The sequence below is a fragment of the Canis lupus genome, chromosome 5 (genome assembly GCF_003254725.2).
Source record: "Canis lupus dingo isolate Sandy chromosome 5, ASM325472v2, whole genome shotgun sequence".
Classification (NCBI taxonomy): Eukaryota; Metazoa; Chordata; class Mammalia; order Carnivora; family Canidae; genus Canis; species Canis lupus.
In genome coordinates, this window is record NC_064247.1 from 14,284,152 (window position 1) to 14,310,850 (window position 26,699).

The following is a 26,699-nucleotide window of genomic DNA, read 5'->3' on the forward strand; positions in this document are numbered from 1 at the left end:
CACCCGCCCTCATGGGCCCAGTCCCAGCCTGCCTGGCCAGAGAGGGGCGGGGGGGGGGGGGGTCTGATGTTTCAAAGGGTGGGAAGAGAAACTGCTCAAGGTGGGTGTGGGGAGCAGATGCCCCCCATTCTGGGCCACACCCCACTGCGTGGGAACCCATGGCCTCAGCTTCGGATTAGCTCCGTGGCGGGCAGGGCAGGGGGCGGGGCCCTGGGGAGCAGGTCTGTCGGCCACAACTGAGGAGCCTTTGTGCTTTGTTGCTGAGCTCGGGCTTTTACAGGTTCCTGACGTCTGGGGGGGCCGGCCGATGCCTGGCTCAGCACTTCTGCGAAGCCATGAAGGCAGTCCAAACTGCCCAACCCCAGCTCTGATGGGGAAACTGAGGCACTTGCACCCAGGCCCGCAGGGCCCTGGATCCCAGACCCTGGCACAAGCTCACAGGGTGGTCAGGGAAAATGTTGAGGTCAGGAAAAGGAAAACACATTCCTTGATATCCGTGGGATACCAGAACCTCTCTGCTGAGGACGGAGGCTCCCATGGATCTCTCTACCCTTCACTCCCGCCTCTCTGGGTCCTTCCTGCTCTGTGCCTCCTGCAGGTGCCCCCACCCAGGCTCCCACTGGGCTTCACCCCTGGCCCCCAACCTCTTGCCCCACCCGCCCGCTGCGCCCAGCGCAGGGTGACCTGCAGGCACCGTGGCTGCATTTTATAACTGGTATTCCTGCCATTTATCAAAAGGAGCAAGAGAGGTTGTGAGATCACATTTCAGGAAGGACGGATGCCACCCAGTATGGCACCCTGGGGTGTTAGATGAAGAATGTGAGTCCCTTATAAAAAAGTAGAGTGGGATCTTCCCAACCAGCACTGGGCTGGTTGCTGCTCTTCTGTGTCCCTGAGCAAGTGAGCCAACCCCTCCGGATCCTGGACTCCTCCTTTGTAAAATGACAGATTATGTGGTCCATGGAGCTCCAATCTGCTACCATTCTAGTGGTCCCGTCCCCGACATGTGGGACAGCCCCTGCTTCTCACGTAAGAGGGGGCCTGTGCGAGAGGACAGATGATGCTTTGTGTGGAGCAGCCCTAATGGCCTGGGGAACCAGAGAAGGTTCGAGGGCTAGTCTCTTGAGTCCTGGATCCTGCCAGCGAGCCATGATGCGGTCAGCTCAACCCCAGGCAAACCCGTGCCTTCCCTCTCACACAGGGATTCACAATCTGCTGGAAGCCAGGCAGGACACAACACCAAGAGACACACTAGACACACACACCAGGAAAAGAGAAGTTAAAGGGATACAGATGACGATGAAGGCGGTGGTGATGGTGATGGTGGCTACTACCGTTTACTGCACACTTAATTTTGTGCTAAGTGCTGCTTTCTAGTTTTGCATGTACTCGTTTAATCCTGAGAACGACTGTATGGGCTAGGTATGACTGTTATGCCCATTTTACAGATGTGCAATCTCAGTGCAAATTGAGGCACAGAGAGGTCAAGTCACTTGCCCAAGGTTTCACAGCTTGTACGTGACAGAGGGGGGATGCAAATCCCCACTGTCTGGCTCTTTCCAAGCCCATGTCCTGCCCGAGGCGGGGAAGAGATGGGACAACCCTTTAGAGAAGGGGAAGAGCTCAGGCAGTATTGGGGAGACACAAGGGTCAGCTTCCAGGTCATCAGGGCCTGAGTGGTTGATGGAGAAGCTTGGAAAGGCCTGGCCTCCTGTTTCCGCCCCCTCTCCCGGGCCTTCCAGAGGAGGTTTATGGCCCACCTCTTCCTGTGTGGAGGAGGGCCCTCTTCCTGGGTCACTACCCTGATCCAGCCCTTTCTCCGCCTTTGCAGCAGTGATCCCCGCTCCCCCATTCCCTGCGACACTCTGCTCCTGCCTCTCCGATCACTGGAGGTGTGCCCCCCTCTCCGAAAGCCTCCCAGTCTGCCCAGTCAAAAGCATGAGGCACATCTCCCCCACCCTGCATCCTCAGGCCAAGACTGGCAATCCCAAACCGGGAGCTGGGTTCTGAGTTTCTGAGCCTGGAGTGGGGTGGAGGGCTTAGGGAGGGTCTTCAGACCTTGCCAGTGTCGTCAGCCCCTCCCAGTTCCAGGACTCTGGGAGCGGGGAATGACCCCAAACCCTGTACCCCAAGGGCTCCCTTGTTCCCAGTGGACTGTGGACAGAGAGGTCAACATCAAAATGAGTCCACCTCCTCCTTAGAGGCCCTCCCCCACTCTCACCTGCCCACTCATCACTAGGAGAGAAGGGGCAAGGGCTAGGAGAACTGGCTTTGTGTGCAATGAGCTGACATGCCAGGCACTCTCCTTGCTAGCCCCCCATGGGGCTGCTTCTGGAGAGGAGAGAGGGGCCTTAACCCCAAAACAGACATCAGGGTGGGGAGGGCTGCCTCGGTCTGGTTAGGCAATGATGGACGAGACAGGGCTGCTGGGGCGCCCGAGCCCCTGGCGGCACTCGCCCCGCCCCCATGCCCAGGCCGCTGTCAGCGATCTTCCCTCCTGGCATTCACAGCTCTGAAGGGTGAGGTCACCGCTGAAGACACAGCAAATGAATGGCAGCGTGTGTGCCAGGCACTGAAGCCTGCCCGTCCCCACACCTGCTGAGGACTGAGATGAGAGATGGGGTCGAGGCAGGCTTGGTGAGCTGTGTCCCGCTATGGGCCCCACCATGCCTGGGCACCAATCCCAAGACAGCTCCTGGTGCCCACACCCCAACCCCCAACCCCAACCTATGGCCCAAGCCCTCCCAACTGGCTTTTCCTGTTTTCTGGCTTTGTGTGGTGAAAGTTCCCCAATTATACCCACATTATCTCAGCTGCTGGGCAACCTCCAGCAGGTTGGTGAGTGGCGACTAGGGGGTGGGGGAGGGAGCACCCACTTATCCTGCTGGGAGGGCCTAGGGCTTAACCGCTTGCCAACTGGCCAGTCAGCAGGAGCACTAGGCTGTCTGGCCCACTGACCTCACCGTGGGACTCGCTCTGGGGTGGGGCCCCAGCTGGGCTGGGCTGCAGTTCAGGGAAACAGACTCAGGGCCAGAAGGGACCATGGGAACTGGGGGAGTCCTGTTCCCTTACAGAGGAGGAAAATAGGGCTCAGGAGGGGGAAGTGGCTGGCCAAGGTCCCAAGGTCCATTCAGGAGGGAGCCGAGAGAACCCAGCTCTCCCGATTCCCTGATGGATGCTCCCTCCATTGTACTCCCACCAGCCCACAGTGCTCTCTGCCCAGGGACATGTCAGAGCCCCATAGACCAGCCGAGGGCACAGCTGGAGGGGTAGGGGTGGGGTACCCCAGGTCAGCTTTTCAGGGCTGTGTGGATATGAATAGAGAATAGAGAAGTGAGGAGCATCAGGGAAGCTTTCAGAGCATGGCAAGGGCCTGGCTCAAAGGGGCCAAAGATCTATCCATAAATTGAGTGCAGTAAAGATGTGACCAAACAAAGTGTGCAGAGGCACCGCCAGTAACAGAGCTCAGTAATGAGCCGGGGCCGGAGAGACCCACCGGAGGGGATGGCTGCCCTGAGTTTCGGGGTAGAGCAGAGCTCAAACAAGTCATTCTAGTGGGAATAAAGCAATCGGTGAGGAGACTGGGGGGAATTGATTCATTCATCCGATGCCACTGATCACTCCCTGTTTCTTGCAAATCTCTATTCTCACGGGTTCCGTTGCAATTTGTCTGGCAACAAAGATCTACTGAGCATCTACTGTGTGCCAGACGCTGGGCTGGGCTGGGCAGCGCATAGATGCTGCTCTGGTGGAGAAGTCAGAGGCGCGAACAACCACATGCCGAGGCAGAAAAGATCTGTAGCAGAGGTGGCGGGGAAGGTCTGGGAAGCTTCTTAAAAGAGGTGGCCTGAGTGGGAGATCCTTCGGTGGAAAAGGGGAAGAGCCTTCCAGGGCCTTCTAGGGTGCTGCATGAGCAAGAGTCTAGTAGGAGTGTTAGGAGGAGGGAGAGAGGGAGGAAGGGAACACGGGAACATGGCGTGTTCTGAGGAGGGGCCCCGTCTGACACAGTTGGAAGGCATCATGTACGGAGAGACGTGGACCAAGAGGCAGGGCCCAGATAACCAGGATGCCGAATGTCCAGACATTTTTAGGCTAGGTCGGTAAGGCGGTCAGGAGCCAGCCAGTAGGGCCTTGCACAGCACCTACTTCAACCTGCCTGGCTGGGTGGCAGGGACGGAGCCGGTGCCCCCAGGGCGTGGGCACCCAGTCTTAAGGGAGAAGACCTATGGGGGTGGCCATCATGGCGGCCACTGTGAGCCATGTGGGCAGCGCTTCCTGTCTCCTGACACACTTTCTCGTTAGTCCCATTTGGTTCTCCTAGCAACCCCGGTGAGGTGGAGGACTGGATCTTTATGCCCCATTTGCCAAAAGGGAACTGAGGCCCAGGAAGGCTGACGCAGTTGGCGGCTCCTAGGAGAGCAGTGCCCTCGAGCCTCCTCAGAAACCAGGGTGGAGGTGTATATTCCTGCCATGGAGAAAAGGCAACGTAGGAAACAATACGTGCAATAGGATTCTGACTTTGTGTAGGGAAGAGACGGTCATGCAGAGACATCTAGAGAAAGGATGTAGAGAGAAGGAAGTAGAGGAGGAATGCCGCCTACGAGGTTAGCGGTGAGATTTCTGAGCAGCGGGATGGATCATGGGTGGTGCCTCTTCTTCTCGGTAGTTTTCAGTATTGCCTAGAGTGCTTTTATTACAAGCAGAGTACTATCTTTATGATGAGAATCAAAAGAGAAATGCCGCCAGGAAGAAAGCGGCAGCGCCCCGGGAGCCTGGGCGGGGGGCCGAGCCTGTCACTGACCAGCCCCGCGTCTCCTCTGCCAGGCACCGACGCCCAGGTGGTCCAGGTGAACGACTCCATGTACGGTTTCATCGGCACGGATGTGGTGCTGCACTGCAGCTTCACCAACCCGCTGCCCAGCGTGAAGATCACCCAGGTCACCTGGCAGAAGGCCACCAATGGCTCCAAGCAGAACGTGGCCATCTACAACCCAGCCATGGGCGTCTCGGTGCTGGCTCCCTACCGCGAGCGCGTGGAATTCCTGCGGCCCTCCTTCACCGACGGCACCATCCGCCTCTCCCGCCTGGAGCTGGACGATGAGGGGGTCTACATCTGCGAGTTTGCCACCTTCCCCGCCGGCAATCGGGAGAGCCAGCTCAACCTCACCGTGATGGGTAAGCTGGCCCGACCCCTCCCTCCCTGCTTGTGCAGGGGCCTGGGGCCTGGGGCTTGGCCATCCTCACCGTGTGCCTCAGTGGCCCCAGACCTTCTCCCTGGGTTGACATGCTCCCAAAGCTCCGGGCTTGGTGCTTCCAGTCCCTTCCAGCCGGGCTGTCCCACAGTTCACTGGGGGTCGGGAGCAGGGCCTTAGCTGTGGACAGAGCTGAGGATTAGGAGTCAGGCTGGAGGCCCACCTGGGTACTTTGTGGATGACCGGGAAGTAGCCAGAAGCTTCAGACACCAGGTAAGGAAAAGGGCCGCATGAGCCACTTGCCTTGAGCATGCCAAGGCTCTGAGAAGGCTTCGGCTTGACAAGATTGGCTACCAGTCGTAGAGCAGGAAGGACGTAGGTTAGATATGAAGCAGTCCCATGAGAAGCGATGGGAGCCACTCTGGTGCAGCACAGCTGAGAGGCAAGGATGGCGAGGGCCACATCCCGGGCCTGCACACCTTGAGCGGGGCGGTAGAGCTGGTGCCATGGCTCTCTCTGCTTCCCCGCAGCCAAACCCACCAACTGGGTGGAGGGTACCCAGGCTGTGCTTCGAGCCAAGAAGGGGCAGGACGACAAGGTCCTGGTGGCCACCTGCACCTCCGCCAATGGGAAGCCTCCCAGCGTGGTGTCCTGGGAAACCCGCCTGAAGGGCGAAGCGGAGTACCAAGAGATCCGGAACCCCAACGGCACAGTGACCGTCATCAGCCGCTACCGCCTGGTGCCCAGCCGGGAGGCCCACCAGCAGTCCCTGGCCTGCATCGTCAACTACCACATGGATCGCTTCCGGGAAAGCCTCACCCTCAACGTGCAGTGTAAGCAGGGCACGGTGTGGGCCGGGTACCCGGGGTGGGCATCCCTGTCCCTCCCCCCACCTCCCCCATGCCAGCCCTCCCTCCTCCTCTGCTTCTCTCCTCCTGCCACTCCCCCCACTCCTTCCTCCTCACCCCTCTGACCTTCCCCCTCCCTCTTGCTTTTTGGGGGTGCTTTGTCCTCCCTCTTCTCTTCTTCCATCTCCCTTGGCTCATCTGTCCTTGTCCTTCCTCATCCTCCTCGCTCCTTCTGCTCTGAGGGCCCGTGATCCCCATCCACCTCCTCCCTCTCCCCCTCTCCAGCTGTCTCCACGTCACTGCTACCTCCTATCCCTTCCCTGGCCAAGGTCCCCTCACCCTGCCACGGCTGCCCTTACCCTTCTCAAACATCATCCCCGGCCCCACAGATGAGCCCGAAGTGACCATCGAGGGGTTTGATGGGAACTGGTACCTTCAGCGGATGGATGTGAAGCTCACATGCAAAGCCGATGCCAACCCCCCTGCCACCGAGTACCACTGGACCACGTAAGTGCTCTGGGGCTGGCTGGTCACAGGGAGGTACCCACCCCTCCCCCACCACCTCCAGGAGCATCGTGTCAGGAGGAAATGAGGATCCTGGTTCAGGTTTCTCAGCGAGATGGGGAGATCCCAGGCACAGACACCCCATGTCTGGCAGCATCAGGGTCAGTGGGCCAAACCATTCTGCCAGAGGGGGATTCCCTCATAATCCACTTGCCTTCTCCCTAATAAAGAATGTTATCGTTTCCCTTTGGTGATTCAGTCTGAGTCACTCCCACCCCAGCCCCCGCTATTTATTTTTATCGAGGTGTCCCCAGGGAAGCTGGCTTTCTGGAGCATCCCAGATCTTTCTTTGTTCCCGTTCCTTCTCTCCGGCACCCCCAGGTTCTCAAGGAGAGGGCAGCCGTCAGCCCAGAACACCAGTGTTCATGGAGTGCTTGCCCCACATCCTGTCATCTTGTTGATGACAGTCTCTGAGCCTGGCTCTCACAGGTCCCGTCTGCCCCTCCAGCCTGCTCTGATTGCCTGAGCCAAGGTTCTTCCCAGAGAAGAGCTGGATGGAACACATAGAAAGATGGGCGTAGGGAAGCCAAGAAGCAGGTTGATGTTGATGGCCAGAAGCTTGTGCCCACATTGTGTCTATAGTCTCTGTCCACTTTGTCCAAGTGGAAGGTGCTGGCATGCCCTAGCTAATTCTCACCCTCCATCCACTTCCTAGAACCAGAAGTGCCTCTGAAGGTGCAAGTGGCTGTCCAGGGTCTGCTTGCCAATTTCAGCAGTGTGCCTGGGAGCTGCTAGGTCCAAGAGAATAATAGCTTCGAGGCCTCGGGGATCAGAAGGATGTTCCCCAGGAAAAAGGCCTGTGATAACACCCACTGAGAAAATGAGGTAGTGAAATGGAACACGATTCCTCGACATGGGTCACATCGTGTTACCCGAGCCACTTGTCAAAATACAGATTTCCAGGCCATGGCTCCAGCAGTCCAGGTTCAGTAGATCCGGGGTTAGGACCCAGACATCTCTATGATGAACCAGCAACCCAAGAAACCAAAGAGTGGTCAGAAGAGCACCGTGCCAGGAGTCCAAGACCTGGTTAAGGCTCCAGTTCTATCACATAGAGCTGTGTTCCTTGACCTTGAACGTAGAGTTTCTCACCTGTTCAGTGGGACCAGTCCCTTCCTGTCCTGTCTACATTTTAGTGCTGGGACCATCAAGCATGAAACGCTGAATAATAGGAAACTGTGAAATGCAATAGGTTATTGCTGTGGTTGCTTCTCCTCCTCCCAAGACAGACCCTGCCTATTATTAACTCGGCCAAAGGGTGGGGACCCTTGGAGGCAGGTGGGTGACACCAGGGCAGCTTCTGAGCCAGAGTCATAACCATCTGGCCTGTCTCCCCATCCCTACAGGCTCAACGGCTCTCTCCCCAAGGGCGTGGAGGCCCAGAACAGAACCCTCTTCTTCAGGGGGCCTATCAACTACAGCCTGGCGGGGACTTATGTGTGTGAGGCCACCAACCCCATCGGCACGCGCTCGGGCCAGGTGGAGGTCAATATCACAGGTAGGAGGCTGCGCCCGGCCCTGCCTCTCTCTCCCCACCACTGCTTCCTCCACTGTCGACGCAACGCAACCTTCGGGTTCTGTTATTGCAGGAAGTTTGTGTCTCCTCTTCCTCTTCTGGATCCCCCTTGAGCTCTGGCCATTCATTGGCCTTGCTTTTGCTTTTCTCTTTCCCCTGTTATAAGGCTGTGTGTGAAACAGGGTGACCCCCGATCAAAGAGGGGTCAGAGGGAGGCTCTAGCAGGGAGGAAGGAAGAGCTATCTGGGAGGATGCTGTTGGGGTTGGGGAGCGGGGGACGGTGGAGGACAGGTGTTAGAGCCTGCCCGCATCCTGTGATGCTGGCTTGGCGTGGGGGGCTTGCAGGTGGAACTCAAATCCTGCAGCTCAGGAACCCCACGTGGGCAGAAGGGCGAGGCTTATCCCAAGCGGGGACCCTGGGGGGAAAACAAGGAGACAGCCCAAAGCCATGGCAGTGCACCCTTGACTGAATTCCTATCGTCCCTGCATCTCTCTCTGTGTCAGTGCAGATGAGGAGAATCAGCCACCTGATGTCTCAGGGCAAAGGGAAGGAGCACAGGAGCTAGCATGTTCTGGGAGAGGCTTCGCACAGGGCCACGAAAGGAGCATAGGCTTCATTGTCAGGCAGCTGGCACGCGGACAAGCCCTCCTGTGAAAATGGGGATGAGACAAGGTGCCTTAAAGGCTTGTTGTCAGAATTTGCATATGTGGGCCCAGTACCTAGCACAGACCAGTCTGTCAACAAATGGCCCGTGCTCTGTGATTATCATCTTGATCTCTATCATTATCATTATTAATGGAAAGGTCGCAACAAGCCAATAGAGGGGTACAGTAGCCATCACAAGTTCACAAGCTGGAAGAGGGAGTGTCTTTAGCATCGTAGCTGAGCTGGCTGCAGGATAAGAAAGTGACAGAAAGAACCGCCCGGGACAGGAAGTGTGGTGTCCAGGGTACGTGTCATGCGCAGGAAGTGACCTCAGGGAAACGTCAAGCCAGGCCCTGGAGTATCAGAAGTTGGGCAGGGCAAGCACAGTTCTGAAGACGCACTAGCTCTGGGCCAGCGTCTCAGAAGTCAACCATGTTTGTGGGTACGTCCAAGGCACAGCTGCAAAATGAGCCGCCTGAAGGCGTCCAGGATTTGCACCACCTGCCATTGGGGCTGTTCCATCCATCCTCACCCAGGGAAGGTGGAGTCTCTGGTCATTGGCCACTTTCTTCAACCCCCTGCCCTTGGCCCTCTGACTGGTTAAAGTAGTAGAAGCATCCGAGGTGGAGCCTGGGAAAAGCTAAGGCCACCCATCCTCCAGGCTAGGCTTTGGGGTGGAAACGGGGTGGGGCAGTGGGTAGAGTCACACACGTGTCCCCTCCTGGAGAAAATCTGGGCCAGATTTCAGTAGGAGCCTCATGGGTGCCCAGGCTCTGGCCGTGGGACCACGGAGCAGACAGGATGAGAAGTATTCATAAGACTTAGAGTGTGACCGCGCCACTGCGAGGCATGTCCTACAAGGGACAACACACACTTGGCCTCACTGTGCACACATCCTGGCTCTTCCTGGCTCTGTGGCCTTCACTTCTCAGCCTGTAACACAGAAATAATCCCATTTACCTCCGGCCAGGGGCATGGGCCACTGGCTGCACACACTGAGCCCCCCTGTGTGATGGTACCTTCCCCAGTGGTGGGCCACCAACACCACTGCTGCATCACCCCCCAACTGGGGGGCGACGGGAAATCAGGGAGGAGGTCAAGAAACTGGGAGCAGTGATTCCCCCATGATTCTACCCCTGGCATGAGTGGACTAGTAAGGGGCCCTTTGAGGCCTATGGGGCCAGGTGGTGCTACCCAGCCCTCAGGGCAGGGTCAAAAGAGCCAAGTCAGGGCCTCTCTTTTCCCAAAGCTCAGGAGGACGCTGGATGACCAGAGTCCAGGACTGCTCATCTGGGAGTCACATCAGGTCCAGGAGCAGGGAGGAAGGGAAGGGGGCACTTCCCAGGCCCAGGCTACAGAACAGAGAGGAAAGAAGCCAGCCATGAAGGTGGGCTGTTTCCTTGGGGCTGATGGCCGCAGTGGCACCCTGCATGGGGTCTGTGGTCAGGCCTAGCTGGCCTTGTGAGCAGGTAGGCCACGCTGCCTGGGCTCCAGCTAGAAGAGGCACACGGCATATCCTCCTGTGCTCCCAGAGGCACGGGGCGGGACAGGGGTGGTAACCAAGTCACACACATGGGTGGTGAGAAGGGCCTTGCATAGGCCACTCTTGTTGACAGCCCAGTGAGGCAGAAGCCAGAGAGGCATGACGCTCACTGAATCATCGATGTGCCCAGGAGCGGTTTAGCCAGCCCGTCCCAAGGGAAGGAGGGAAGCTCTCTCTGCCCCCCTGGAGGGCCCATCCAGGAAGTCTGAGCCTTGCAGAGCTGTGTGTTCTTGAGCTCACAGACAACGTCTGAGCCCCAGTCCCACCTCACCTCGTGTCTGTCTCTGGGGGCCCAGTCCAAGGGACACGGCCAGGCCCCAGGCTCCAAGCCCCCCAGTCAGGAGGGAATGCATGAGTGAGACGGATAAGTGGAAATTTAATTTTTCATTCTGGCCATCCGTTCGGGTAATAGCTTTGCCCTGGGCGCATCTGGAGAGGAAAATGAGGAGCAGCTGGGGCAGGAGGGGGAGGAGGCATGTGGTGGGGTGTGTGCCAAAGATACGTGTGTGTGCAGGGCACACATATGCGAGGCATTGCACCTGCACAGACACACTTTAGCACGGGCTTCTTGGGGCCCCGGATCAAGGTGGAGGAGGTGGTGTTTGAGTTGTTCCTATGAGGATGATAGAAGGTGGGGTTTGCAGGCAAAGGAAGCTCATAGGAAGGAGATGTTGGGAGCCAGGTGGGCAGGAATGGGAGAAACCAGCCTTTCTCTGTGTTGTCAAAGGCAAGTCTCTGAAGGGTTCTCAGCGGAGAAGCAGTGTGGCGAGGCAGGTCGTATAGACCAAGCATTTGGGAGGCTGTGTGGATGGCACCAGGGGACCAGTTAGGGGCTGTATAGTGAGGGTGTCCCTAGTGGGAAGTAACAGGCCTGGGCTGTGGCCATGGGGACAAGGAGACAGACTCACCAGAATTGTGTGTACATGTCCTCAGGGCCTGAGGCCCTCAGAGAGGCCCATTTCCAAGATCCAAGTGGCCAAGAGCAATTTCATGGGGTCCGGCCAGTAGTCACAAAACAAACCAGTGAGCTCCCTTCCCTTCTCCCTCTAATGTAGAGAGTGGGGAGAGGTGCTCAGGGTATGGCCTTGACCAGAGTAAAGGGTCCAAATGGGACAGCATCTATCCCTGGGACTGGGGCTGTGGGGAAGAGAGCATCCAGGCCACTCAGGGAGCAGAGCAGGGAGGGTGTCTGCCCCAATTCCTATTTCCACTGAAGTCCTGGGCTCATCCACTGGGGATGACCACTTGAGGGTGAGGGTAACAGGTCTCTCTCTTAGACTGGGAATTCTCAGGAACAAGTGTCAGTGAGGCTTCGGGGTCCATCTGGAAGGGAGGGTGTGTGTGAACCTGCCACGATGCACACCGGGGCATGAGTGTGGGTGTGTGGTCCTGAGTGTGTAAATGTGCAGTGGCAAGCAGGCGGGTGCCTGTCTGCATACTGAGTGTGCAAACGGGAGCCCTGGCCGTGCCATGGGCAAACATGCCTTTCTCCAGGCTGGTGAATGGCAGTGTGCTGCGGAGTCTGTGTGAAGGTAGCTGCATCCTGGCCCCTGGGAGGACTCAGTGCTGCTCCAGCTTGATGAGGCCCTGTCCAGTGGCCTGACTCGCTGTGCAGCTGCCGCAGCTCCTACAGGACAAGAGGGCTTTCAGAGTCCAACCTCGGGCCTTCCTACCCTCCCTGCAGCCACAGCACTGCACACTGGGAGGTGTAGTTCTCGCAGCTTCCTGGCCTCATCTCAGGATGCCTGCCTGGGGAAGCCCCAGGCATTGGTTTGGAAGCAAGCCCATACATTCTCTTTGACCCCAAACCTCCTCCAGATCCTAGATCAAACAAAAACCCTAAGCTGGTCTGCCCACAGCCCTTGTACCTGCCTACCCCCTCACTCACAGCCCCCAAGGGAAGCCAAACTCTCACCACCTCCGGGGCCCGACCAGCCTGCCATCCCAGAGGGGAGGCCATGGTCTTTCAGGAATGGAGGCCAAGCTGCACCCTTCGTAAGACGGGGGGTGGGGAGTGAGGTGCTCCATTCCACACCACACAGCCACCTCCACTTGCCAGTGAATGAGACCCTCCTGTCTTCTCCTCCTGCACCCTCACTCGGCATCTGCACTCTGAAATCCACAGTGCCAGAAGGTCGTCTTAGCCATTCTTCTACCTCTGGGCAGGCCTGGCCCTAAAACAGCCAAAATAACCAGCGCTCCCTTTGGGTCCCAACAGATCCCCAGGGAAGAGTAAACCTTCTTAGCGGGGGGGGGGGAAAGTTAAACAGAAAAAAAGAAAAAGAAAAAGAAGAGACCTTGAGGAGGAAAGACACCCAGAGGCTCACCTCTGAGACAAGCTTTGCCTTAACAGAATTCGTTCAACAAATATTCTTGAACTCCAGCCACATGCCAGGCAGGCGAGATGCTTGGGAATATATCAATGAGCCAAACAATGTCCCTGTCCCTCTAGAGTTTATGTTTTAATACAGAAGGACAGATGGCAACCAACAGATGAAATACATTGGAAAAAATATATGATCATTTTGAAAGTGGCATGGAAGGGCACCTGGGGGGCTCAGTGGTTAAGCATCTGCCTTTGGCTCAGGTCATGATCCCAGGGCCCTGGGATTGAGTCCTGCATCAGGTTCCCTGCTCTGCAAGGAGTCTTCTCCCTCTCCCTACCCTTTCCCCTGCTTGTGCTTTCTCCATGTCAAGTAAATCTTTAAAAAAAAAAGTGACATGGAGAAAAGAAGAACAGGATCAAAGGGTCACAAGTGCCAGGGTGGGGTTCGTGAGCTGTGGTTTGAAATAGGGCAGTCAGGGAGGGCCTCAGTGAGAAGGTGATCTCAGAAGTTTGAGCCAGGCCCTGAAGGAGGTGAGGGAGGGACCATGGGACACCTAGGGGAAGAGTCTTCTGGGTGGAGGGCAGCCAGTGCAAAGGCCCTGAGTAAGCCTGGAGCAGAGTGAGCCAGGAAGAAAGCAAGAGATGAAATCAGAGGTAGGGAGTGGAGGCACAGGTCATGTAGGCCATTTTAAACTCTCCAGACTTAACAGGGCTCTGTGGCTGCTGTGTTCAAAATCATCTATAAAAGGAAAAGGTTATAATCAGGGAAGCCAGTTATACAGCTACTGCAATAATACAGGTGACAGGTGATGGTGGCTTCGATTAGGGGCAGAGCGATGGTGGAAAGTGGTCAGGTTCTGGATTTACTCTGAATTCGAATTTATGGACTAATTTGGGACACAAGCCACTCTCATGAAACAGGTAATACAGCAAACTCTACCATACTTTGATTAGTGGGGCCCCCAAAATTCAATCTAGTCGAGTACGATGTAGGAGAGCTTTATTTTTTCATTGGGTCTCCGCTGTCGCAGAAAGCATAAAAATAAATGCATCAGAACTTAGACTGCACACAGCCGTAACACCCTGACTAGAAACAGTTCCGAATTATCCTGAGGCTGCCACTTCCCCAGCCCCTCTCCTCATTCCTTCGAGAAAAGGAGAACCTTAGCCATTCGAAAACTGAAAGAATGGAAAGGAAGGAATGAGGAAGGGCATTTCTAGCAGTGCCAACAGCATGAGCAAAGATTTGCAGTAAAGAATGAACTTGGACAACAAGGCGGACAAGTTAGCCAAAGCCAAGATCAAGTGGCATGATGGAAGCTCTGAAGCCCAGACTGGCACTGTCTAGTGGGCGGTGGGGACATCACTGCTCATCTTTGAGAAAGGGAGTGGTAGTGTCTACACAGTGGAAATTAACTTCCTGACCGTGGATAGAGTGACTGAAAGGGGACAGAGACCAGATGGAGGTGGGAGAGTCGGGAATCAAAGACAGTAAAATCTGGCATGAAGTGATAAAATATTGAATAGGAAGAGTCAACAAGATTTGATGGAAAGATTTGAAAGGAAAGGTAGGTCCCCTCATTTGCATGCCTGTTTTATTCTCTTGGCCTCTCCAAGTCCTTGCCATCTTTCAAGGCATGGCATAAGTCTTTTCCAAGGAGCCTGGGCTAACTCCAGTCCACACTGTTCTCCTTCCCCTGAATCCTGAGGCACTTCTCTGCCAGTGCCCTTGAATGTCTGTGTGCTGCTTTGTCCCTAAGGGTGTCATTTGGTTCCCCAGATAGGCTATGAGTTTCTTGTATCCTGTGACTAGCAAAATAGATGCTCCGTAGATGTTTTTTGATTGCATAGGTGGATGGATGGATGGATGGATGGATGGATGGATGGATGGATGGATGGATTGGTAGACGGGTAGATGGGTATATAGATGGATAGTTGGGTAGGGAGTAGAGGGATGGGTGGGTGGCTTGGTGGATGGATGGATGGATGGATGGATGGATGGATGGATGGATGGGTAGATGGGTGGATGGATGGATGGACGGATGGATCGGTGGATGGATAGATCCGTAGATGGGTAGGTGGATGGGGGAAGTGATGAGGCAGGTTAGAGAGGAGAGCACTCAGATCTGGGCAAGAACTGAAGAGGCAGCAGGCAGGGTAAAAACAGCAGAGGCTAGGTTCCTGCTAGCTGCCTTTTGGGGCACGCCTTGTGGAGGCAGCTCCCACTTCGTGGGGAGCAGGTGTGCGGCGCTTTTTAAAGGCAGTAAACAGATGGGACCTGGTAAAGCAGGAGAAGCTTGAGGTTTCAGGGAAACTTCTGGAAGTAGGCGGTGAGGACAAATATTCAATAAATATTTATTGGACAGCCACTCGCTGACCTGCATTGAGGACACAGTGGTGACAAGTAGTTGTTGCTCGCTCTGCCAACTCCTGCATGTGGAGAGGCCAGGAACAGGAGCATTTGGGTGGTCCCTGCTCAGCCATGTGCCTGCAGGCAGATCGCCATCCCTTCTTCGGGCCCCCGTGTTTTCATTAGCCCTCCCAGCCCGGACTCCCAGAAGTCCTTTCCTCTTCTAGAGTCTCTGCGCTGCTCCTGCCTGCTGCAGACAGCACCCCACCCGCTCCCACACGGGGCTAGCTTCACCTCTGGGAGGAGGGAATGGGCTTCTAGGAGGAGCAGGATTCCCCTGGAGTGAGTGATGCTCATTCAGGGAGTAAGCTGACAGAAACCGATTCCCAGAGACCGGAAGGAATGTCCAAACCGTACACCTTTGCCTTGGCCTGAGAGAGGAGGGCCTAGAACAATCGGACAGCCCTCCCAGGCTCCCCCTGGGCCTGCCCACCAGGACTCTTGCCCTGACCGTGGTCAGCCGTGGTCTCCGGTGCCACCCTGTGGTGGTGCTGGGAACGACCTCCCTCACCCTCCCCTTGGGGGAGGAGGGTGTCCTTTGGCCTCTGGCTGGGAAGGAAGAGGGAGAGTCAGGGGCAGCACTGACCAGAGGCTGGCACTCACCCACCCGGCCTTCCCTTTCTCCTACCTACTTCCCTTCTCTTCTCTCCACCTTTCCTGCCTCCTGGTTTCCACCCTGTCCTCAGGGTGCAGGTTGGTACACACACATCGGGCCCATCAGCATAGGCATGCGGGCTGGCCGAGACGGCCAGGGTGTGCCCCGGCACGTGCTCCCTACACACCATTGTTGCCATGGATTCACGCGTGCTCGTGCCCCCTTCCTGCACAGCCATGCTGAGCATCTTGCTCACAGCCCGGGCTGCCAGCACCCTGGGCACCCACCTTGCCCTGCAGGCCAGGCGGCAGCCAAGAACCACAGCCCTGGTTTCTGAGACTCACAGGGCTTCAACGGGGCCGCTCTGGGAACCCATCCTCTTCCCTGTGTACTGGGGAGCAGGTGGAAGCAGACGTGGGGCGCCCAGTGAGCAGCAGGGTCGGGCAGAGGGGCAGGGGTAACGTTTACACTGGTTTTCCGTGCAAAAGAACCAACGTTGCATCATTGGCTGGTGGCCTCGGGCAAGTTATTCAACCCCTCTAAGCCTCCTTCCCTCGTGTGTTGAATAGAAATTAATAGCACACTTACTTCCCCGGGTGCCTGACAGGTGACTGGCGGCTAGGGGACACAGGGACCCGGGTGGGCTGGCACCACAGCCAAGGAGAAAGCCAGCATGGAGGCTCTCCAGGGCTCTGCCTCTCCTCGCACTTCCACTACAACACCACTGCGCACTGGGCTCCTGGAGGGGTTGGAGGCTCCCAGAGGGTGGGTTAGGGGGCACCCAGGAAGGGTGGGGCGCTGAAGGGTGGGGGCTCTTGTAAGGCGTGGGAGCTCTCGGAGGGAGTAGGGGCTCCCGGAGGAGCGGGGCGCCGAGGGGTGAGGGCTCCTGAAGGGAGTGGGGGCTCCTGGAGGGGCGGGGCGCCAAGAGGTGCAGGGTTCCTGGAAGGGTGGGGGCTCCCGGAGGGGGAGGGGCTCCTGGAGGAGGTGAAGGCTCCCAGAGGGCAGGGCGCCGCACAGTGTGGGCTCCTGGAGGGGTTGAGGGCTCCCTAGAGGGGTAGGGGTCCCTGGAGGAGGTGGGGGCTCCCGGAGGGGCAGGGGGCTCCTGGAGGAGGTAAAGGCTCCTGGAGGGGTTGAGGGCTCCCTAGAGGGGGTGGGGGGCCCCTGGAGAGGGTGGGGGCTCCCAGAGGGGCAGGGGGCTCCTGGAGGGGTGAAGGCTCCCAGAGGGCAGGGCGCCACGCGGTGTGGGCTCCTGGAGGGGTTGAGGGCTCCCTAGAGTGGGGGGCCCTGGAGGGGATGGGGGCTCCCGGAGGGGCCTGCGGATCTGGAGCTGCCCACACCCTGGCCTTTCCCTCCCCTGCCTCCCTGCCCCCCTGCCCCCCCAGCAGACACTGACACTGTCCCCCTCCATGTCTTTTCCTTGCCCAGAGTTCCCCTACACCCCGTCTCCCCCCGAGCACGGGCGGCGCGCCGGGCCGGTGCCCACGGCCATCATCGGGGGCGTGGCGGGGAGCATCCTGCTGGTGGCGATCGTGGTGGGCGGCATCGTGGTGGCCCTGCGCCGGCGCCGGCACACCTTCAAGGGCGACTACAGCACCAAGAAGCACGTGTACGGCAACGGCTACAGCAAGGCGGGCATCCCCCAGCACCACCCGCCCATGGCCCAGAACCTGCAGTACCCCGACGACTCGGACGATGAGAAGAAGCCCGGGCCGCTGGGCGGGAGCAGCTACGAGGAGGAGGAGGAGGAGGAGGGGGGCGGCGGGGGCGAGCGCAAGGTGGGCGGCCCCCACCCCAAGTACGACGAGGACGCCAAGCGGCCCTACTTCACGGTGGACGAGGCCGAGGCCCGGCAGGACGGCTACGGGGACCGGACCCTGGGCTACCAGTACGACCCCGAGCAGCTGGACTTGGCCGAGAACATGGTTTCTCAGAACGACGGGTCTTTCATTTCCAAGAAGGAGTGGTACGTGTAGCGCCCCGTCTCCAGAGCCTCGTCTGCGCCCTTCTCCCCGAGCCCCCACCCGCACGCCCCCCGCCCCCCCAGCCCGCTCCCCCAGGAGCTCGACAGAGACTCACCCAGCTGCCCAAAGCCAGCCCCACACCCCTGGGGAGCGGGGAGCCCAGGGCAGGTGCGACCTGGCTTTGTTACAATTTCCCCCCTACCCCCCACCCCTGTCCTCCCCATGGTGTTGTGTTCACTGTGGCTTTGGTGTTGCTGTACCCTCCGCCTGCCCTCTGTGCGGGGAGCCCTGTTCTCGTCTTGTGTACCTGGGCGTCCCAGCAGGGTTTGGGGAGCCCGCCCTCCCTCGCCCCCAACACTGGAATTTGTTTGTGTCTTTTCCACTGGGGGTGGAGGGCCCGGGGGCTCCAAGGGGAAAGCCCCACCCCACCCCCAGATGCTGCTCCTCTTTTCCCAGGGAGAGGGACCCCAGCACCCCCTGCCATGAGCAGCCGGGGCCTTGGACCCCCAGTCTAGACAGCCATTGCACCCGAGAGGCAGGGAGAGGCTTCTCCAAAGCACCCAGGGTTGTCTCCTTTCTAAAGTGAATCGAGTGGAGGTCCCCACCCAGGGCCTTGAGCAGTGTATTTTCCTGGTGAGGTTGGTTTTACATTTTTTTTCCTCATTGGCCAACAGAGAGTGAAGTTGGCCCAGCTCTGGTGTGTCTCTCCTCTTGACCCCTGTCTGCTCCCCACATAGTGGGATTCCGGGTGGACTCTGGCCCACACTTCCCATACACCTCTACCAACACAGACACCTACATGCACACTCCCCACTCATGTCCACCCCTCGTTCCCCTGGGGTCACACGCCCTCCCAGGCTGCACACCTGCCGGGGCCCACCCCTCTCTGCTCCACCTCTTCCCCTCCCAGCTGAGGGTGAGGCCAGCCTTCAGAAGTTTCCAGCGACTGCTGAGACCAGGGCCCCCTGGTGCCCCTATCCTAGGAGTTCGGGCTGGCCCTAAATTGCTTCTTTCAGCATGGGAGTTTCTCAAGATTTCTCCCTTATCTGTCAAGTGCTAGCAGCTCTTGATTCTCCTGGGGAGTCAGGGCTGGGCTCCCTAGATGTCCAGGTGTCCGAGGTGACCGAGTACCACCACGGAGGGCAATGGGGAAGGGAGTCCTCCCCACAGAAGCTTGGCAAATACAGATGCTGAAGAGCGCGGACGGGTGGCACCTCACCTGCCAAGGCCAATGTAGATGTTCTGGGCTTGCCAGAAAGTGCAAGGGGAGTGGGGGGGCCAGGGATCCTGACTCAGAAGCTCCTGCTCGCCACTTTCCACCCCTTGCTCAGCTATATCTGGTTTCCATTCTGGGATGGGGGGGCAGCAGGAGGGGACCCTTGGGGAAGCATTCCCTTTGAGTTATAATAGATTCCCTCCTTGAACGGGGCTCTGGGCTCCCATCAGTCCCCCAAGACGAGGGCTTCCTGTCTGTACAATGGGGGAAAGGCCCCTCCCAGCCCCTTCCGTTCCCCAGCTCAAAGTGCCTCAGTCTCTCCATCTGCTCACTCTGTCCCCCCCAGCACTCTAGATAGGAAAGACCCTGGGATGGGAGAGGCGGGCTCATGCCTGCCCATTAGGGTTCTAGTTAACTCAACCTAGGCTGTCAGGGGCTCTGTGGGATGGCAAGTGTTGGGGGGAGGGGGGAAGCAGACCACTCTGTGCCCCACGGGCACTGACCTACCCTGCCATAGGCTTCCCAAGGGAGCCCCAGCCCCCAGCCCCACTCTTCCCCGCCCTGGTGCTGCTCTTGAATCCCCAGCCAGCCCTGTCTCTGCCCTGGCAACCCCGGGGCCCAGCAGCTGGGCCACCCTCCCCTGGCCCCCACTGCCCTAGCCCCAGCCCTGGCTGCCCAGTAGCCACGTAGCAGAAGTCTGAAGCCATGCCAGCCCTGGGGCAGCTCTCCCCTCTTGGCATTGGGGGTACCAGATGGGGTGGAGTTGGGGGAGAAAATTCTGGGGTCTTTCTAGCCAACAGGGCAGAGGGGGGGAGCAGAGGATCTGGGCTGCTTCTCTTAGCAGTATTAGTGTCTCCCCTCCCAGGGCAGAGGACCTTTCCCATGTTACATCACTGCCCCATCCAGTCCCACTTCACAGCGCTCTGGGCCCTCTGTTTGGTCTCCTTGCCCCCAGGCAGGAGGAAATCCCAGGGGCCTGCCTGATAAAGGCATTTTGTCTCCTTGAAACCATGAAACTGAAAGAACTCTCCCCTCCTGTGTCTCCCTCATCCCCCACTGCCACCCGCTATTCCTCATTCTATGATGTACTTAGGAGGGCCCCTGGGCCCAGCCAAAGCACTGAGTCCCCCTTCAGACACCTCCAGACCCTCCCCCCAAGCAAAGCACAAACTGTGGAGTCCATGCCACGAGCGTGGGCCATGTGGAGGCTCCTGCCTAGCCTGGAGCCCAACAGCACACCCAGCAGAGCAGTGAGGCAGGCAGGGGGTGGCACTCCGGCCCGGGGCAGGTGGGGTTCTCGGCACCCCAGTCTGCGGGAAGCTGGGCACTGTGCTCTCGGGCCCTCCGACACAGCCCAGCTGGCCGAGGGGAGGCCTGGCCCCGAAGAGAGATAAGGACGTCTCGCTTCTTCACGCCCCCAGCATGAGCTGAGCTTCTGCCTTTGCTGGAAATGAAATAAACTTGGTATTCCTCGTGCCAAGGCGTCCCCCAGTTGTCCCCCTGCCTCTTGCTACCCTCCCTGTTCTGGCCCCCCCCACCCCCATTTCTTTAAGATTTTGATATTGTTCTAATGTGTACACAAACCACCCGAGTCCCCTTTCATCAGAAGGAGCTGAAAAGCAGCAGAATGGAATCGGTGATCACGAGCAGGCAAGCGCGGCCAGCTCAGGCCCAGTCCACACACCCACGGGGCACACCCCCACACACGCAGACCCAAGCCCAGGTGCACACCCGCAGACGCACAGCCAGCAGAGGACCGGGGTCCTGCTGGAAGAACACAGGAGAGAGGTGATTTCCCCATGCCCAGGCCACCACAGAGACTCACAGGGGCCTTGTTTCCTGGGTGTGAGCCCCCTCTGCCAACCCCCTCCCACGTGCCCAAGCCACTGGTGCAATAATTTTTCTGCCATCCTCCAAGCAGAGGAATCGGGGAATTGTGTTGGGGGATATGGGCAGCTCGCTGGGGGGAGGGAGAGCTCGCAGGCCTCTGGGGGCCCAGAGAGAGTTCTGGAGGCCGACTGCCACCAGGAGCCCTCTCCTACTGCGGAGCAGGTGGGTCCCTCCCAGGTCCCCGCACCCACAGGGAGCCCTGCACCGGCCCTGAGCACCTGGGGGACAGGCCTGTGCCTCTGCCCGGCCCGGGGCTCCTGGGCCCTCATGGCCCCGACTGGAAGACCAGAGGGGCTCCTGCGCCACCAGCCTGCTGCTCTTCCAACTCCTGCTGTGAGGAAATGGGATTCTTGGCCAGAAACAAACAAAAAAAAGGTTTTCTCTTTTTGTATAAATGGAAACAAAATCCAGGAGAAGCTGCCACCCCTCACCTCTGAGTGCGACGCTCTACCTTGGCTTCGGTTTCTTTGTCACCGTTTCGTCTTTGGTCCCCAGGGACAGCCCAGCGCAGGTTCTCCTGGTTCTGACCCAGGGGGTGTTTGCATCACCCCCTTTTACTTGTATAAAAAAAATGATGGGTTGAAAAATGTACTGAGGAAAAAAAATGTACTTTTTTATAAATAAAGTGTTTAAAACAACCCTGGTTGCCTGCGTCACTCGTCATCTCCCCGCAGTCGCTGTGCCCTTCTCACAGCTGTGGGCACGGGGACAGGGTGGAGCCGGCATGGTGGGGAAGGGAAGGGAGCCTCCACCCTGTGCCCAGGTCCCCCAGTCCTGCAGACGCCTGTAGGGGTTCGCCCCGGGGTGGGGTGGGGGGTGAGGGTCCTGCCTGGGACCTCACCCCAACTCGCAAGCTGCCACAAAGCTTCGCCCGCACACTGGAAGACCGTGGGCAGTAGAGGGCTTGGGCTCCGCAAGCACAGGCAGGGAGGCCTTCAGGGCAGGCGGCCTGGGAGGTGGGGGGCTCACTGAGACAGTACCCCCCCACCCCCCGCCCCAGCTGGCCCGAGTCCCTGCCTCCCTGCCCCACAGCAGCAGAGCTCAGCTCAGGCTGCTTCCAGTTCCCCCTTCTCGCCCACTCCCTGCTGTCCTGCTCCTTCCTGCCAAGTCCCCTCCTGCGGTTGTTTGGAGAAGAAAACCAGCAGTGTCACACCTGTCGTGTCAGACACACTGGGGACAGAGAAGAGATGGGGAGTTTTATCCTTTCATCTCCTGTTTCCAGGAAACTGCCAGGACCTGTCCCTTGCCAGTTCTCTCCCAGAGACCCGGCCCCTCATCTCTCCAGAGGGCTGGTTGCAGGGAAGGGCTCCTTCCTCGTCCCTTGTTCACCTCCCCTCCCCACTCCAGCACCATCTGCTTCCCATCTCCTGGGCTGGAATGCAGGACAAATCGATCCTGGGTGGGAGTGGCAGGGGCTTCACCTCCCCCTGTCACCCCCAGTAGCATCTCCTTTCACTGAAATCCATACCATACGCCCCTGAGGAAAGGGGGTAGGGATGCTGGAAGCCAAGGTGGCCGCTTAGCAGAAAGCCCTCCTACTCATCTGGGGCGAAGCCCATCCTCCACACCTAGGATGGGGTGGGGAGGGGAGGCCAGGCGGAATCGGGGAATTGGGCGTGGAGAAGAAGCCAGCAGCTGTTGGCAGCTGGCTGGGCCCCTCACTGGGAGGCCAGACCAGCACCCTAGACTGTTTGGATGCTGATTCTCGAATGAGATGCAAATTGGTGGCGTAAGTGGTCACTTCCTCAGTTTTCCAGGCTGTCCGTTTAAGTTAATTTTTAATTTGCGCAGGCAATAAATGCTTAATTATATTATTAATATATTGGAAGAGAGCAGTGGACAGAACGTCCTAATTGGCATTTAACTAGAGCGTTCCGGCAAATTAGCCAAGACTTTCTCCAGCAGCAGAAGGAGGGCCAGCCAATTAGTCCCAGGCACAGGCTCTCCGGGCCGGACCAGCCAGACCTGGCCCCTTTCCCCCAGGGTCCCAGGAGACACACCTAGGGCACACCTAGCTTTCTAGTTGCTAGTTGAGTTAGGTTCAGCAAGAACTTTCCCCTTTAGGCTCCTTCCACCCAAACCTCAACCCTCCACCCTATCCCCGCATCCCCACCCTCAGCACAGCACAACGCTGGATGGCCTGGGGACAGGACCCATCTGAGTGACTAAGGTCCCCCTGGGGTGTGCCTGCCACTGCCCTACCTCAGCTGTGAGCCCAGGATTAAGATAGCTGGGCAGCCAGAGCTCCCTTCTGGATACCACAGAGGCCTCTCTCCTTACCTTGACCATTCTGATCGTAGATGGTGATGAGAATGAACTTGACAAACTGAGGGATTCATTTTTTTACTCATGCATTCATTCATTCATTTGGCCACTGTGGGCCACGCTCCATGAGATCCTGTGATGGTCCCACCCAGAGTCTCTGCTTTCAAAGAATTCAGAGCCTCCAGGAGTCCTGAATTCCAAAATAACCAGTGCCTGGTGGCCACAGGCTGAAGCAGAGCTGTGCGTAAAGCACTGTGGCAGCAGCACGGAACAGGAATGGCTCAGTTTTGCCTGGGAAGGTCTGAAAGCCTTGTGGTGTTTCCTCTGGGCCTGAAGGATGCGTAAGAGTTCTCCAGACCAGAAGCATTTAAGAGTACCCCAGGCTAACGTGAGAATTTAGCATCTTATATCACTTGTTCTATAAGAGATCACTCTAGTCCAATGCTTATTCAGCACAATGAGAACTGAAGCCCAGTGAGGAAACTGAGGCTTAGCAACCAGACCATCAGAAAGCATGCGCTCAACATGCTCAGGGCCAGAGGCAGGTCTTGAGCCGTAGGAAGGGGAGGAAGCCAGGGAAGGTGGTGGTGCCAGCCTAACTCTGGAGAATGCAAGACCTGACACCAGTTTCTTTTTTTCTTTTTTCTTTTTTTTTTTTTTTTTTAAGATTTTATTTATTTATTCATGAGAGACACACAGAGAGAGGCAGAGACACAGGCAGATCCCAGGACCCAGGGATCAAGGCCTGAGCCAAGGGCACATGCTCAACCACTGAGCCACTCAGGTGTCCTCTGGGTTTCAATTCACCCATGGAGCAGTGTGAACCCCCGTGAGGGATAAATTGGGTTTGTGGGAGCCACTTTTGGAGTTGAGTGGAAAAGATGGTACGATTCAGATACCAATTCCAATGTGCATTTTCTTCCATGCCACCAAGTAATAAATCAGTCGGATACTATTGACCTGGAGGGAGCATCAGATCCTACTAGCTAAGGACTCAGTCCCACAAGACTGTCCCCCACCTCAATGCCAGGGTCACATCCAGGTTGTCACCTGTGATTTTGACCCACTGACCATAAATCAGAGGTTCCTTGGGTTCAATTAATTTGCTGAGTGGCTCACAGAACTTAGGAAAACAGTTAACTCAATAGATCACCTATTTATTATAAAAAGAATATAACTCATGGAAGAGCCGCATAGGTCAAGGCACCTGGGAAGGGGCTGGGAGCTTCCAGGCCCTCTTCAAGGCAGGCCACTCTTCCAGCACCTGCGTGTGTTCACCAAGCTGAAAGCTCTCCAAACCCCATCCCTTTGGGCTTTTAGGGAGGCCTCAGAACACAGGTGTGATGGACTAAATTATCGACACTGGTAACTGAACTCAATCTCCAGCCTGTCACTTCTCCCTGGAGGTCAGAGGTGGGGCGGAAAGTTCTAACCTTCTAATCACACAGTCGGCTTCCCCTGGCAGCCAGCCTCCATTCTTAGGTGTTTTCCAAACTTCATTAACTTAAACCCAGGTGTGGCTGAAAGGATTCCTTATGAGTATCAAGCCACCTTTAGAGCTCTTATCACTTAGGAAATTCCAAGGGTTTTAGGAGCTCTGTGCCAGGAACCAGGACAAAGACCGAACACATGCTTCTTACTATAAATCTCAATGATCACAGGTGGTATCCGCCATGCTTTTGAAGAATGGGAAGTAGGTGTTGGGCGGGGAGGGAAAGGTGCACAAGGAAAGGCTTCTGTGAAAGCCGGAGGGGGAACCCTGCTCCTGGAAGCACCTCGGCCCTGCCCCCATGGCCCGACACTTCTGGGTAGCAATCCTTGCGTTCCGCCTTGGTACTGGCTTCTGTGGCCCCCAGACTGTTTGCTGGTTTACAGCCTTGATGGCAGAGCCAGGCCATTCCCCACTCTGCCTCCATGCCACCAACAACTGGATGGGTGGCTGAGGCACTGCCCCCTCCTCTCCCTTCCCTCTGCCAACCACACACCCCCTGGCACACACACTCCACTGCCTGGGGCCTCATCTGAGCCGGCCCCTCCAGGCCGGCCGGTGCATCTAAGCTCATCTTGAGCTCCTCCAGGAAGGGCACAGAACAGCCTGGCTTGGCTGGAGAACCAGTTCCAGGGCATCATCCACACACATCACAGGCTCCATTGAGTCAGAGAACTGAACCCGGGACACACACACGGCTGAATCGATTAGGACTTTAAAAAATCAAATACCCAGGCCCCACCCTGGATTAATAGAATCAGAGCCTCTGGGGTGCTGACCCAGACAGGGGACAGATGCATGCACAACAAGCTACCCTGGAGATTCTAGTGGTGTGGAGCAGAGGTCATGCCAGGTGCCTAGCAGGAGGAAGAAGCAGGCCCTGAGATAGGAAACTAGAATGAGGGGTGGCTAGGTGGGTGACTTGGCAGCTTAAGCAAGTAAGAGCTGGGGTGCCAAACATGCTGTTTATTGTCGTTGTTTTCTTAATTTTATTTAAATTCCATTTTCCAACGTACAGTATAACACCCAGTATTCATTCATCCCATCGTGTGCCCTCCTTAATGCCCATCACCCAGTTACCCCATCCTCCCACCCCCTCCCCTTCTGCAACCCTTTGTTCCCCAGAGTCAGGAGTCTCTCATGGTTTGTCTTCCTCTCTAATTTTTCCCCACTCAGTTTCCCTTCCTTCCCTTATGGCCCCTTTCACTATTTCTTATATTCCACATATGAGTGAAGCCACGTGATAATCATCTTTCTCTGACTTATTTCACTCAGCATTATACCCTCCAGTTCCATCCACGTCGATGTAAATGGTGGGCATTCATCCTTTCTGAGGGCTGAGTAATATTCCATTGTATACATAGGCCACATCTTCTTTAACCACAAAATGGAATGGTTTTATGAGTGATAGCATTCTATGTCATCTGGCAAAATCATACATCACTGGTTACGTGCTGTTTATTGTGCTCCCCATCCATCACCTCTGCCATCGCCGCCACCATCACCTCAGACACCTGGGACCCTGGCTGCTGGTGGTGGCGGTGGAGGCCAGGGAGGAGCCAGGATGGAGCAATACCTGTAGCCCTCACGAGGCAGGCTTTCTGGCTTGAGGCCATTCCTGGGCACCTGGCCTCCAGGTACATGCCAGAAGGCAAAGCGGGATTCTGAGTTAAAAGCCCAGGCCAGGGATGCCTGGGTGGTTCAGTGGTTGAGCGTCTGCTCAGGTCGTGATCAGGTCCTGGGATCAAGTCCCATATCGGGCTCCCTGCAGGGAGCCTGCTTCTCCCTCTGCCTGTGTCTCTGCCTCTCTCTGTGTGTCTCTCATGAATAAATAAATAAAATCTGAAAAAAAAAAAAAAAAAAGCCCAGGCCAGAGGTCCAACAGGCCCTCCTCCAGTGGAAAGTCTTGCTCCATTGTATTACCACCTTAGAAGAAGTAGATGTGCTTTTTTTTTTTTTTTTTTTTTTTTTTTTAGTGAAGGCCACTAACAGTCCTCTTAGATAAATGGGACTCTCTGAGAGAGGCAGAGAGGAGAAGGACAGGCCTGTGCCCTTTGTCTGAGGACCGGCCACAAGGACCCATAGAGGCCTCTCTGAGGAAGGTCTTCTATTCCACAGGGAGCAGTCCTTTGAGGAAGGGATGGCTGACTCAGACATCACACACTGGGGTCCCCGTCAGCCTGAATTCATCACACCCATTCCCCTCACTCAGGGGCCAGTTCCTTTCCCTTGTGCAAT

At 57.1% G+C, this 26,699-nt stretch overlaps 1 protein-coding gene and 1 non-coding gene across 2 annotated transcripts in view; one reads left to right on the plus strand and one right to left on the minus strand.

Annotated features, from left to right (window-relative positions):
* The window catches only part of NECTIN1 (nectin cell adhesion molecule 1), a 64,268-nt gene extending 42,923 nt beyond the window's left edge, over positions 1-21,345 (plus strand). The window contains exons 2-6 of the mRNA XM_025465234.3: positions 4,825-5,175; positions 5,723-6,025; positions 6,430-6,547; positions 7,951-8,102; positions 17,066-21,345. Of these exons, the coding sequence (XP_025321019.1) occupies positions 4,825-5,175; positions 5,723-6,025; positions 6,430-6,547; positions 7,951-8,102; positions 17,066-17,613 (1,472 nt within the window). The 3' untranslated portion in view covers positions 17,614-21,345. The remainder of the gene's footprint in view (positions 1-4,824; positions 5,176-5,722; positions 6,026-6,429; positions 6,548-7,950; positions 8,103-17,065) is intronic.
* Positions 21,346-25,839: 4,494 nt separating this feature from the next.
* LOC112671581 (small nucleolar RNA SNORD47) lies at positions 25,840-25,910 on the minus strand. Its single transcript, XR_003143708.1, has one exon. It is a non-coding gene; the product is annotated as a small nucleolar RNA SNORD47 (small nucleolar RNA).
* Positions 25,911-26,699: the final 789 nt, after the last annotated feature.